The sequence below is a fragment of the Oncorhynchus tshawytscha genome, linkage group LG03 (assembly GCF_018296145.1).
Source record: "Oncorhynchus tshawytscha isolate Ot180627B linkage group LG03, Otsh_v2.0, whole genome shotgun sequence".
Classification (NCBI taxonomy): Eukaryota; Metazoa; Chordata; class Actinopteri; order Salmoniformes; family Salmonidae; genus Oncorhynchus; species Oncorhynchus tshawytscha.
The window spans coordinates 42,518,739-42,532,846 of NC_056431.1; the positions used below are offsets into that span (position 1 = coordinate 42,518,739).

The 14,108-nt window shown below is 40.6% G+C and overlaps 2 protein-coding genes across 4 annotated transcripts in view; both read left to right on the top strand.

The window, feature by feature from the left end:
• The first annotated feature begins 401 nt into the window (after positions 1-401).
• LOC112236043 (T-box brain protein 1-like) lies at positions 402-7,535 on the top strand. The gene is given in 7 exon segments (XM_024404623.2): positions 402-2,905; positions 2,907-3,497; positions 3,817-3,971; positions 4,200-4,321; positions 4,581-4,739; positions 4,912-4,973; positions 5,795-7,535. Coding segments are annotated over 7 exon segments (2,019 nt in total). The 5' UTR covers positions 402-2,810; the 3' UTR covers positions 6,630-7,535.
• A 4,397-nt stretch (positions 7,536-11,932) lies between these two features.
• The window catches only part of LOC112236048 (sodium-driven chloride bicarbonate exchanger), a 39,916-nt gene continuing 37,740 nt past the window's right edge, over positions 11,933-14,108 (top strand). For all 3 annotated transcript variants that reach the window (XM_024404632.2, XM_024404640.2, XM_024404649.2), the window contains exon 1: positions 11,933-12,277. In XM_024404632.2, coding sequence (XP_024260400.1) covers positions 12,230-12,277 — 48 coding nt within the window. In that variant the 5' untranslated portion in view covers positions 11,933-12,229. The remainder of the gene's footprint in view (positions 12,278-14,108) is intronic.

The window sequence follows — 14,108 nt, forward strand, 5'->3', positions numbered from 1 at the left end:
ATTTAAATAATGCTTATGGCTATAACAGATTCAACTTTCATTCTTTCATATTGTCTTCATATTGTCTGGTCAGAGGAAGGTGTGTGCCAAGCCTGAGGTCCCTCCTTAACCTGCACAATGACCTCCTGAGGGACTGACTGGCCGTGACGTGGATAATCAGCCTGCTCCCTCTGTGGTTATGGCCACTAGCTGGGCTAATAAGAACAAAGTACTGGGGCTAATAACAAACAAATGGGAATAGAGCGTGGGGAGAAAACAAACTATGGTGCTGCTGCATGGATGATTCAACCTTTGGTTGGTTCGAGAGAAAAAAAAGCAAGCCCAGTTTGCTTATTAAAGATCAGTGATGGAAGTGAACCATAATGCTGTAATGAGGATGGGAAGGCCTGCACCAGCTCCTGGTTGGAGGCACAGGCAAGCCCATGCTTGTACGTTTTACAGGAATAGATGACTGGAGCCTATTGCCCTGCTGTAATGACCTCTCTTGTTAGCCTCAGATGCATGGCTTTTCATTAGAATGCAAAGCCTTTCACCCCTCTGGATACCCCACTACCATAGATGGGGGGTGGTTTTGCACCGTTCAATTTGGCTTGTTTATGGTTCTAACACAGACTTCTTGCAACTTTATTGAAACAGAATGCAACATTTATTCAAAGTGATGTTCAGTATGCTGATACTTGATACTTCATTTCAAGCCTGGCTGTTTTCCCTCGGGAAATATAATGTTGATGACTCAAGAAAACACAGGAACTTTTTATACATCAAAAGTATTCCGTATATTTTACTCCGGTTCAAACCTGCCTGATTTCTGCCGACAGGCTATGCTGGCTACTTAAGTTATTAGCAGCTTATCCTCCACACGTTCACTAGTCAATTGTCTTGACCTGTAAGAATGGTATTTAACCATGCAGCTACACAGCACTTCTTCTGATTGTTCGCATTGTGTTTTCACACCTTTCTTGATAAATGCATTTTCTGAACTTGCTAGAACTTGCAAGGGTCTACCAGAAGTGTATGGTAAGGGCATACAATAATGTAATCAGCTGTGCCGATCCCTCTGAGTCAACACACATCTGTGAACACTACACATGGTTTACTGAGTTGAGTTCTCTATTTCAAGCTGTTAAGGGTTGGGGAGGAGGACAATGGCAGCCAAATAGCGGGCTCTGAAGTTAGAACAACGATATGTTGTCTTATCATGACCTCTACCAATGAGCTTTGCAATGCCCACATGTTGAGGAACATGCTATTTTACGGAAAAAAAAAAGTTATATCAACGACAGCTACATTGTGTTGATGTGGAGCATAAAAACACAATGCAATTTATGCACTTCAAGAAAAGATTGGAGCTAGGAACACAATTATTTTGATACACCCGCAATAACATCTGCTAAATACGTGTATGTGATAAATAATAGTTGATTTGATTTTTGCGAAATGTTTATAGAATTTGGGGCTGGCCTTGTGATATTTATCAAAACAAAATGCCCATGTATGCATATTTGGATTAGTCTCACGTATTTCAATCGATAAGTAGACTTAAGTAAAATGTGGAGTTTTGCCAACCTTGTAAAGCAACACACAGCATCGACTTGGCTCATTCTGGACTACAACATTCATGTTGGATTTTGTCCAATGACCCTGTCACACTGCCACACATCAATGAAGCTCTTATACTGAAAAATAGTCAAGATGACAAGATGAGATCGACCTTTTTCTGCAGAATAGTTCCCTCTATAGTTAGTCTATATACTTGAGAGGAATATCAGTTTTTTCCCCCTGTGCATAATGAATTAGTTCTAGAACTGCTAATCAAACAATACAACTCAAAAGAGTCCACTCGTTTAATAATTACAGTGATATCTTATCCTATCATTAAACAAAATCGCACGAATTCTTAAGATTTAAACACATTTGTTAGAATTCTGAAATACAAATTGGGTGAAATAACTTCCTTTGTCTCAAGTCCATCGAATTTTAAAATTATTTTCAGAATGTTATTTGATTGGTGATTTTGTTTTTTCATTCTTGCTGATTTTGATTATGTTGTTTTATTTGTCAGGGCACTCGTGTGGAGTGCTCTGATTCAAAACTTTAGACCAGGGTAATAAAATATTTACCTGCCTTGGGACTCATAAACACATCTTCAGATGAACGGCATGATTTCACGCTATATCACAAACATTTTAAAGCATGAAGTGCACTGCCTGTCATTGCCTGTCATTTTTACTGTGTTAATAATATATTTTTGTTTCTCCGGTAAACATACTTTACCACTCTTACCACATTAATAGGTAAATAACGCACGTTTTCCTTAATAATGTCAAAATCTACAGGGGGAAACATAATTGTATGTTTCCGGCACGACTATTTGTATTGTTATTGGGTTTTACAACCAACATGAGCATGTGGAAATGCACCACAAAGATATGAAATAGTTAACATATAGATGTGATACACATCACATAAAGTTCTAATTTGATCAAATTAGGACATGATGCTGATTGATTGTCTCTACACGCAAATGGGGTTTATGCACAAAAGCCATGATGATTATCCCAATTAAGAGCTGTCTTATTAAATTACTGTCTTGAGCTAACCAATAGCAATAGTTGTTTCATTAGCAAGGAAGCGTATTGAAAAGCAAATCCTTCCTGATTGCAGGATGGTGTCAATTGGCTTATTTGCTCTCTTACTCAAAGTGCCTCAAACCATAGGAAGGCGTTGTTTCGTTTGCTAGATTAGAGTTATTAGGCGTGGACAAAAGCTTACATATAGTTTGCCTTAATAGCGGTTTGTCATTGAGAGCTATGCAGCTCCAGAATTGCATCTTGCCAGTTAGTGTACTATCCAAGAAATGTCTGAATGTGGGCAGTGGCTACCCATGCTCCGATGGATCTGAGCTCGCAGGACCATACTATTATATCTGCTAGTGACAACCTGGAAAGAAGTTCACCTCTGAAAAAAAATTCCATGGGGATGACGAATCAGTCAGAGGCAGACAATTTTTCCGACTCCAAGGACGCATCAGGGGACGTCCAGAGAGGCAAACTCTCTCCTGATCTCCACGGAGTCTCTGAAATTCGTCATAATTTCGATGGATCTTCAGGAGAAAGGTATATCCTTTCTCAATCTAACCAACCACAGTCAGTCGCAGCAACTCCAAGTGCTATGTTCCCCTATCCGAGTCAACATGGACCAGCGCACCCGGCTTTTTCTATTGGGAGTCCGAGTCGTTATATGGCCCACCATCCAGTCATCACTAATGGAGCGTACAACAGTCTTCTGACCAACAGCTCCCCGCAAGGCTACCCAACCGCGGGTTACCCATACGCGCAACAGTATGGACACACTTATCAAGGAGCGGCATTCTACCAGTTTTCCTCCGCGCAAGCTGGGCTGGTGCCTGGAAAAGCGCAGGTATATCTGTGCAACAGGGCCCTGTGGCTGAAGTTCCACAGACATCAAACAGAGATGATAATCACTAAACAAGGACGGTAGGTATCCCTCTCCAGTTACATCCTTTTCACCACAAGTCTGGAGGCAAATATTGTGATAATAGCCTAATACGATTATTTTTTTTTTTTTATCTGGGGGGGTATGGAAGGTAATTGCAATTATAATTCGTTCAAAATATTGTCGTTATTCTCAATATAATTGAACATGTTTGACTGACTATATATTTTCTTAGATTGTTTCACAAATGATTTCACAATGTGATAGATCAACAAAAGTGCTGGTCTGTTACGCATGACACATCGCCTGATATCACATCAGCGCACAACATTTATATGATTATTCTTTGCATTATTACAGACGGATGTTCCCCTTTTTGAGTTTCAACATTTCTGGTCTCGACCCGACGGCGCACTACAATATATTTGTGGATGTTATTCTTGCTGATCCAAATCACTGGCGATTCCAAGGTGGCAAGTGGGTACCATGTGGCAAAGCGGATACAAATGTGACAGGTACGTTCCTGTAGCCTACATCTCCGTGAAGTGTACAGTGAAGATAATGGTTGATAAGTAAGATAAACGTAGGCCTTGATTCTGCAATGGCAAGCTAACACGCAACATTGAACTAATACAACCCACACAAATATATGATCTAATTAATATAATTGAAAAATCAATATTTGTATGATATTTTCTAATAGCAGTGCATTTCAATGTATTTAATGCCTTTATTTTCCACAGGAAACAGGGTGTATATGCACCCTGACTCTCCAAACACCGGGGCGCACTGGATGCGCCAAGAAATCTCATTTGGAAAGCTGAAGTTAACGAACAATAAAGGAGGTTCAAACAACACGGGACAGGTCAGCTACGACATTTTAATTTTATATACAGGCTATAAAACAAAACGTTAAATAGTATGACCAGAAACGTTCAAAGACCCTCAACTATTGAGTAAGGAGAGTTTGTTGTGCTCACACCTGCAGTTACATAATAGTTCGCTTATTATGTTCCCCCTCAATAATTTATCATAATCTAAATTCTAAATAACAATTTTTATAAAAGGTGTTATTTTTCTTCAAAACGAAGGTATTTTATGGAATATCTTCCTTGTACCCCCAGATGGTAGTTCTACAATCCCTTCACAAGTACCAACCCAGGCTCCATGTAGTGGAAGTCAACGAAGATGGAACCGAGGACTCCAGCCAACCTGGAAGAGTACAAACGTTCACTTTCCCAGAAACACAGTTTATCGCAGTCACAGCATACCAGAATACAGACGTAAGAAAATAATTTTGAAAAATGTTATTGACGATAATTCCATTCGTTACGTATTCTAGTATTGTTGCCTATATCCAAAAGCACATTTCCTTCGGTATATTAGGATTTGGAACAGTAGAAAACAACAAGCACCTGTTATTCGTTCAAATCTGCCTAATTTTTTTCTGTGCAGATTACGCAGCTAAAAATCGACCACAATCCATTTGCTAAAGGATTTCGGGACAACTATGACACGTAAGACTATTTGTCAATTACTTTTTGTGCTTTTATTGTTTGTGTTTAATCCCGTTTGTTTTGCTTGGTTCTGCCTCTCTCCGATTAGAAATTCAATTAAATGATACAGGTAAATTAATTGGAGAACCCATTTGAGGAAATTCAAATGATAGAGATCCTTTTAATGTAAATTAAGTGTGGCCTAATCATGCCTCATTATTTTTTGCTCATGCTACATTTTAATCTAAAGAAATTTCAATCGCAGGAAAACTTTTAACCAACATTTCTAATACAGCAAATTTTTCGTTATATTGTGAGATTGTTAGGCTTTTCGTTAGGCTATTGCAAATGAACAAAATAGGCTATTCATGAGAAGCCATATATACAGCCGTATCATATATGATATAGGCCTATCAAATTCTTGGGACGTGCGTTCATTGGGTGCGAGGATCGGTATATAGTCTATGTTGTGTCCACGTTGGCTCTTCAATATCAATAATCTTAAAATGTGATCAGCATCGATTACGAATTAGCCTATCAAGGTTCAAGTTTCCGTTTAATTTTAATGGGGACACATTAATAAGCATATGCCTAATTATAATTTGCAGTAGGCCTCAGTCCACTATAACTACATTATGGTGACTTTTTATCAGGCCACTGGTTAGATGATAATAATTATTTGATGATGTCCCCAAAAAATGTAGGTAGTCCTAGGCCTAGTTCCTTCTGCATTTGTATCAAATTAGCATTTGTGAAAGTTTCTTCCATTCTTGCACATTGGCAGTGACGGATATTTCTCATGATTCATAGTTTGTTTGTATGTTTCTCTCTCATCTTTTCAGTGTCTACACAGGTTGCGACATTGACCGGTTAACGCCATCACCGGGTGACTCGCCTCGCTCTCAGATCATGCCTGGTGCGAGATATGCCATGGCTGGTTCTTTCCTACAGGACCAATTTGTCAGCAGTTATGCCAAATCTCGCTTTCACCCTGGCGTAGGGACTGGTCCTGGCACGGACCGCAGCGTCCCACTTAGTAACAGCTTGCTATCCCCGCAACAAACCGAAGAACCCACAGTTGCATCCCCGCAGCGATGGTTTGTCACCCCTGCCAATAACCGACTGGACTTTGCCGCCTCGGCATACGATGCCGCCGCGGCTGCTGATTTTGCGGGTAACGCGGCCACCCTGCTGTCATATGCAGCCGCTGGAGTAAAGGCCCTTCCTCTGCCCACTGCAGGGTGCTCAAGCAGACCTCTCGGTTACTATGCCGACCCATCCGGTTGGGGCACACGCACACCACCCCAGTACTGCAGTAAGTCTAGCCCTGTTCTATCCTGCTGGCCCACAAATTCTGTTGGCGGCAGATCAGGCACCTCTAACTACCTGGTTGATGACGCCGACACCATCCCAACAGAAAGGTCACCCATCGGAGGGTCCGATGAGGCAAAACCAAAAGACTTATCCGAATCCAGCTGGATAGAGACGCCGTCTTCAATCAAGTCGATTGATTCAAGTGATTCTGGTATTTTTGAGCAAGCCAAACGGAGAAGAATTTCACCGTCTGCCACACCGGTTTCGGAAACCCAGTTGAAATCTGAGATGTTGGGGCCAAGAGAGTGTGAGAAAAATTGCGCCAAGGACATTGGTTACTATAGTTTCTATCCACACAGTTAAACATCCATACATCTGGGGGAAAAAAACGCATGACCCATGTGTTATTTTTAGATCCATCTATCTGTAGCCCATATCCAACTGATAATATCCAACGGACAGGCCTATCAGTTGCAATGCACACCCTGTCTTGGGCCAACATTGACGAACGATTTAAAGATGTTGCGTCGTAGTGCATAGGCATACTAGGCAAATTTAGGCGAGATTCTTCCATTTAACAGTATTAGTTTGCTATCTGATAGGCCTTAATACAATAGGCTATTTATTTAATTTGAAGATTTTTCACCAACAGCAATTGTCTATTGTAATTATGAAAATAATGTACATAATATTTAACCCTTTAGTGATACTGTGAAATTAATGTAAACTATTGAATTCATTTGTAATATTTCTAAGTGTAGACATACTCGTTGGTTGTGTTTTAAAACGCATATCGTAGGCCTATACTATAAACAAGTGATCTCATACAATGTGTTAGATAACAGAAAAATAACTATTGCGAGTCTATGATGGCTATGTCGTTGTGTAACATACTTTTACTGGTAGGAGCGAGATCTGAGGATATGTAGCCTAATTATTTCGGAACTCATTGTAGTAGGCTACACTTTGCCCATCATGTTCAATCACAGTGTCAGTACAAAATATCCAGATGTTAGACATTTGAGGACGCGGCCATTTTATCTTACGCAAAATAAGATGGAAATTCATTATAGGTGTGGTAATAAACGTTTTAAATGTTGATATAATGTACTTTTTACTAGGCTACATTAATAAGGGGAAAAAACAATGTTGTAATTTTTACGTCTTTTTCGGACCTTCCATTATTTTTTACAGATTGTGTACTAGTGTATGTGGAAGCTTCTGTATCTGCTGTAATGTGCTTCATTGCAATAAATTATAGAAACGTTGGACCAAGATGCTTTCATCCTTCTAAATCCACAGTAGCCTATGCATGGACCAAACGTGACGTACCCAAAACATTTCCAACATAAGTTACCAATTTTTCATAGAATGGCAAAATTCTTGGATTTTGTGGCTAATTACAAGTTAATATAGGTAGGCCTGGAAGTCACGGGCTTAAAACAGCAGGGACCATAAAACCAAGTTCGCACAGAAGGGAGTCGAGATTCCGGACCACATTACCGAAAAGGTGCGAAATTATGCGAAAATGCGAGATATGAGCGCATCTCAGTGAACTCGATGTTTTTTTATTCATTGTTTTTTCAACTCAAATGTATACACAGGGGGAGAGAGAGAGGGGGGGGGGGTACTTTTGAACAGAGGGGTCAACTCTGCCTGTTCAACAGTTAGGCAAAAGGCCCCATTCAGGGACGGGCCCAAGTGCGAATTATACTGTGACATTCAGTGGTCACATTTTTTTTCCACGGGAGTTCATATCACATCATTTTCTGGGCCTAATAGTTAAGACATGTATTTGAATGGTAAACATGTATTACCTTTTAATGTGGTATGAACACAACCAGTCATGATGTTTTCATCTGATTGTCTAACAAAATCACGTCAACAAGTATGCTACCTGCATACATTTGTCTACTCCAAAATAATTCATCAGCCATTAGATGAATGGAAAGAGACATCTGTTACAAAACACCGAAACTTGTAATGACATTCAGTGATTGTCATTAGAACTACAGTCTTGTAGCCTGAATTAATGAATGCTTCTTGCTGACAAATAGATAATTTTTTTGCACAAAGAAAATTCGGGACACCTGAAAGGGGGCTGAAATAGGGGACGAAAATGTAGCTGTGTCTGTCCTGAGCTGGAAACTGTGAGGGACCAGTTGAAACAAGGCAACAACAGTAAACATGTCACCCCCATGCAGAGCCCCACCCCCCGGGCAATTTACATATTGCATGTGACTAACACATTTCAGTTAATTACTATAGCTCCCACCTCGGGCCAATCAGTGTAATTTTGTTAATGCCGGATCTATGGCAAGACCCCCCCTCCCCTCCCAACCACTCCCCCACCCACCCAATTGATACAATGTTGCAAGTTTGCTAGCGAAAACTCAAGACAGAGAGAGAGGCAGACAGGCGGGGCAGAGAGATGAATGCAATTGAAATAACCTGAACCAACCGTCACTGGTTTAAACCATGACATAGAGCTGGGGGTGTTCGTTTAATTTGAAATAAGGTTTAATTTTCATATTTACCACTGTATCAGTGCAACATTGCCTTTTAAACAAATTGGAGAATGATTAAATTAGAGACCCCCCTAAAGTTGGACTTTTGTTGCATTTAGGGGTGCTCATGTCTCATTGGGGGGTTCTGAGCCCCCCCCGTTACTCAGGACCTGTAGGCCTATACAGTATCTGCACCACTGACATCTTGTGGCTAACATGATGCATTACATGTTACATTGTGTATTTTATTGTTCATTGTCTTTTAGGTAGACAATACAAACATTCACTACCAGTCAACATTGTGGAAAGTAATACTGCATTTGTGAATGCCTTGCATAGCTAAATAGTCTTCATATATATAAATCATCAGGACGTGCAGTACCAGTCAAAAGTTTGGACACACCTACTCATTCAATGGTTTTTCTTTATTTTTACTATTTTCTACATTGTAGAATAATAGTGAAGACATCAACACTATACAATAACACATATGGAATCATGTAGTAACCAAAAAAGTGTTAAACAAATCAAAATCAAAATATATTTTATATTTGAGATTCTTCAAAGTAGCCACCTTTTGACCTGATGACAGCTTTGTACACTCTTGGCATTCTCTCAACCAGCTTCAACTGGAAGGCTTTTCCAACATTCTTGAAGGAGTTCCCAGATGAGCTGAGCACTTGTTGGGTGCTTTTCCTTCACTCTGCGGTCCAACTCATCCCAAACCATCTCAATTGTGTTGAAGTCAGGTGATTGTGGAGGCCAGGTCATCTGATGCAGCACTCCATCACTCTCCTTATTGGTCAAATAGCCCTTACACAGCCTGGAGGTGTGTTGGGTCATTGTTCTGTTGAAAAACAAATTCTAGTCCAACTAAGCACAAACCAGATTGGATGGTGTATCCCTGCAGAATGTTGTGATAGCCATGCTGGTTAAGTGTGCCTTGAATTATAAATAAATCACAGACAGTGTCAGCAGCAAAGCACCCCCACACCATCACACCTCATCCTCTATGCTTCACGGTGGGAACCACATATGCGGAGATCATCCGTTCACCTACTCTGCATCTCACAAAGACACAGTGGTTGGAACCAAAAATCTCAAATTTGGACTCATCAGACCAAAGGACAGATTTCCACCGGTCTAATGTCCATTGCTCGTGTTTCTTGGCCTAAGCAAGTCTTTTCTTATTATTGGTGTCCTTTAGTAGTTGTTTCTTTGCAGCAATTCGTCCATGAAGGCCTGATTCACTCAGTCTCCTCTGAACAGTTGATGTTGAGATTTTGATGCATTTATTTTAGCTGCAATTTCTGAGGCTGGTAACTCTAATGAACTTATCCTCTGCAGCAGAGGTAACTCTGGGTCTTCCTTTCCTGTGGCAGTCCTCAAGAGAGACAGTTTCATCATAGCGCTTGATGGTTTTTGCGACGGCACTTGAAGAAACGTTCAAAGTTCTTGACATTTCCGGATTGACTGACCTTCATGTCTCAAAGTAATGATGGACTGTCATTTCTCTTTGCTTATTTAAGCTGTTCTTTCCATAAAATTGACTTAGTCTTTTAGCAAATAGGGCTATCTTCTTTATACCACCCCTACTTGTCACAACACATTGATTGGCTGAAACGCATTAAGAAGTAGAGAAATTCCACAAATTAACTTTTAACAAGGTACACCTGTTCATTGAAATGCATTCCAGGTGACTACCTCATGAAGCTGGTTGAGAGAATGCCAAGAGTGTGCAAAGCTGTCATCAAGGTAAAGGATGGCTACTTTGAAGAATCGCAAATATAAAATATATTTTCATTTGTTTAACACTTCTTTGGTTACTACATGATTCCATATGTGTTATTTCACAGTTTTGATGTCTTCACTATTATTCTACAATGTAGAAAATAGTAAAAATAAAGAAAAACCCTGGAATGAGTAGGTGTGTCCAAACATGACTGGTACTGCACGTCATGATGATTTAGATATATGAAGACTATTTAGCTATGCAAGGCATTCGCAAATGCAGTACTACTTTCCACAATCATTATTGACCAATATTCTGGTCTAAAGGCAAATACTACTACAATATCTGTGTATCTCATTGATGCCGTTCCATTTGTATACACCAGAGGGCATCAAATACTTTCCCAAAACTATGCTTTATGAGAATGAACAATAGTTCAGATGAATCAGTCAAAACAGCATCAATTCTGCCAGTTGACTGAACGATTCTATGACTTGATATATTTTATATGATGCCTAACAGCAGGTATTGTGCCCAGAGGAAAGGAGGGATGATGTTTGAGGTGGATGGTGAGAGCTTTCTGAGGACATGGGACTGGTACCGGGTGTAAGAGATGTGTTGTTTAGAGTGGGACTGGAGCACAGCTGAAACCTAATGGAGGGCAACGTGGGCTCTCCCTTTGATGCTGAGAGTCAAAGGAGAGCTGCTGCCATGCTTTCGAACCAAGGCCAAGTCGGACTCTGAATTTGGATGACGGGAGCAGGGCCTAGTAATGGTCAGGTGTGACCAGTCTGTGTAGTGTGATGTCCTATCTTGGTAACCTCCAAGGCCTGTCCATGAGATCCTAATCCATTTAGATCCACTCCTAATCTGAGACAGTTTATGAGGATGGACCCTGATCTCTGTGGTGAGTGAGCGAGTGCACAGGGGGAGCTGCTGGTTATGAGATGGAGAAATGTTCAGAGTTGGACTGTAATATGGTCTGTCAGGGCTTGGAGAAGCAACAGTTGTTGTGGGAATAGGGCATGCTGCTGTCTAGAGGAGGGGACTAGGGAAAGTGAGACATTATCATGACCTATGACCTGAGCATTGCATTTGACCAGCCAAGAGGGGGCAGAACATGTTAAGTGTAGATGGACTTTTTTCTCTGCCACATATTTACTGCCATGCATTCACATCTATCCTTAATACACTACCCATTACACATTTGAATAAATAAAATGAATGCACTTAAAATAAACTTGTCTTTTAAAAGACATGGACATTTAAAATGACATTATATGCTCTGGTTTCTAGCCTAGTACTGTAGTTTGAGTCAGAGTTGTGTAAATTTGTCTCCTGTGTTGAATCTGTTTTGTTCTTTAGAATTGTAATTTTGTCATCACAAACACTTCAATGAGATACGATAGTCTACCAGCATCATCCGTTCAAAAGGTAGCCTACCAACATCATGGGCAAGAGAAGGGCCCCGGTAATCTATTCTGCCGCGTCACGACAAAGCAAATAGGATGCTCGTGGTTTGTTAGCATGGATATAATATAAACTGCGCCCCTGTGAGGAATAATTATCTGGCAGGGCTTCACGACTGCTAAACATGTGACCATAGCGTGTCAATTCGTGGTTTCTTTGCACCGCACTTTTCAGACCTGACAGAAATAGTGAAAAGAACAGTTGACTACCACCATTCCATACACACGGATCCATTATTGTTCACGCAACAGAACATGGACATCAAGGACCAAGGAGCTCAAATGGAACCGCTGCTGCCAACGGTAAGGAGCCACTCAGCCCCCATTGTACTGCTCTCAGCGGACGTTATTTTCTTTGTGGCGCACATTGACTACATCCCGCGTGCATCGTTATGATCCAGATATTTTGGCTGTGAAAGTGATTTAGATGATGACAAGTAGCATGTGGAATGTACTACAGTGTCACAGCCGATATCACCAGCGATATTGACACCATTAGATAAACAGGAAAGCCGGTATATAAAAAAATATATAGAAAATCTGCTACCGTGGTTATATCAACCACCTGCAGCAGCATAAAATATGCCATATTCTTTTCACACACCAAGCGTTCTAACCTATGCATAAATGTGAAATGCAATTCTGGTCAAGGAAATATTTTGGACAGCTTTGATGTGATGTTATGAAGACATTCTATTATAGGCTTCCACCTTTTTTCATTATAAAATCAGTGCATTTAGATATAGTTCTCTTTCCCGTCAATAGTCTATAGACTCGTGTCATGTAGAATATAATAGAACAGAATTCTTCGTTTTCTTCTAGGAGGAAATTCCTTGCACAAGGATTTGGTGAGTCAAACAGGACAAATTATACCACTGGGTTATAAAATATGAATATAAACATATTGCTCATAAATAAATGAGTGAATCTGTATAAAAAAGCGGTCTTTCTGTGACTGAAGAGTGTAGCTCACCATTGCAGGCATACACACAGTTCATTAATTTCCTAATTATAGTTAGTAAGTGCTCCTTCTCTGGCAGATGACATTTGATTTTAATTTGGTAAAACCAGTGGTGACCCCATGCACCAAGGTCATGTAGTACTGTATATGAACCCAGGGAAATAGATTGTACAGTATGTTTACACGGACATCCACCGATTCACAGACACATTAGTGCAACCTATGAACTCATAAGCCTGATTGATCTATGAGGTTGCTTAATCATATCCTAGGGGATAGTCTCAGGGTGCCTGCCAAGTGCCCTGCTAACGATCAGAGAGCCTTGAGTTAAGTGATCAGACAAGTTGCATACATCCCAAATGGCAGTCTATTCCCTTCACAGTGCACTAATTGTGACCAGGGATCACAGGACCATGGGTGTCTGTAACCAGGCAGAAAATTGTATTCAATAATTGTTTGTGGGCAAAGTTACAACTTGTATATAGTTATAACTTGTAGCATAGTTTATTGCTTATATCTTGCACTGCATAGAACTGGGACAGTATTTGGGTTGGCTGCATTGGGGGGTGATGGGCTTCCTAAGGGAATATCCAGCAACTGCACGGGACTCTGATGTCAGCCTCAGTTTAGCATGTCTGTGAGTGCTTGTGGAATTGCTGAGCATCCGACCGCAAAGTGCTACAGAGGGCAGTACACACGGCTGAGGACAGGCCCGAGCTCCCTGCCCTGCCATTCAGGACCCCTGCCATTCAGGACCTCTATACCAGGCTGTGTCAGAGGACGGACCTAAAAAATTGTCAATGACTCCAGCCACCCTTTTCATAGACTGTCCGCTCTGCTACCGCACGGCAAACGGTACTGATGCACCAAGTCCGGAACCAACATTAGACTGCTATGTAGTTAGTTAATTAGTTAACCAAATAGCTACCCGGACTATCTGCATGGACCCTTTTTTGTACGAACTTTTTTTGATTCATCGCATACACTGCTGCTTCTGTATAATATCTGTCCTGTTGACTAGTCACTTTATTCCTAGTTATATCTACATATCTACCTCAATTACCTCATATCCCTACACATCGACTCGGTACTGGTATATAAGCCAAGTTATCGCTACTCATTGTGTATTTATTATTACTTTTATTATTACGTGTTTTACTTCGATATTGTTGC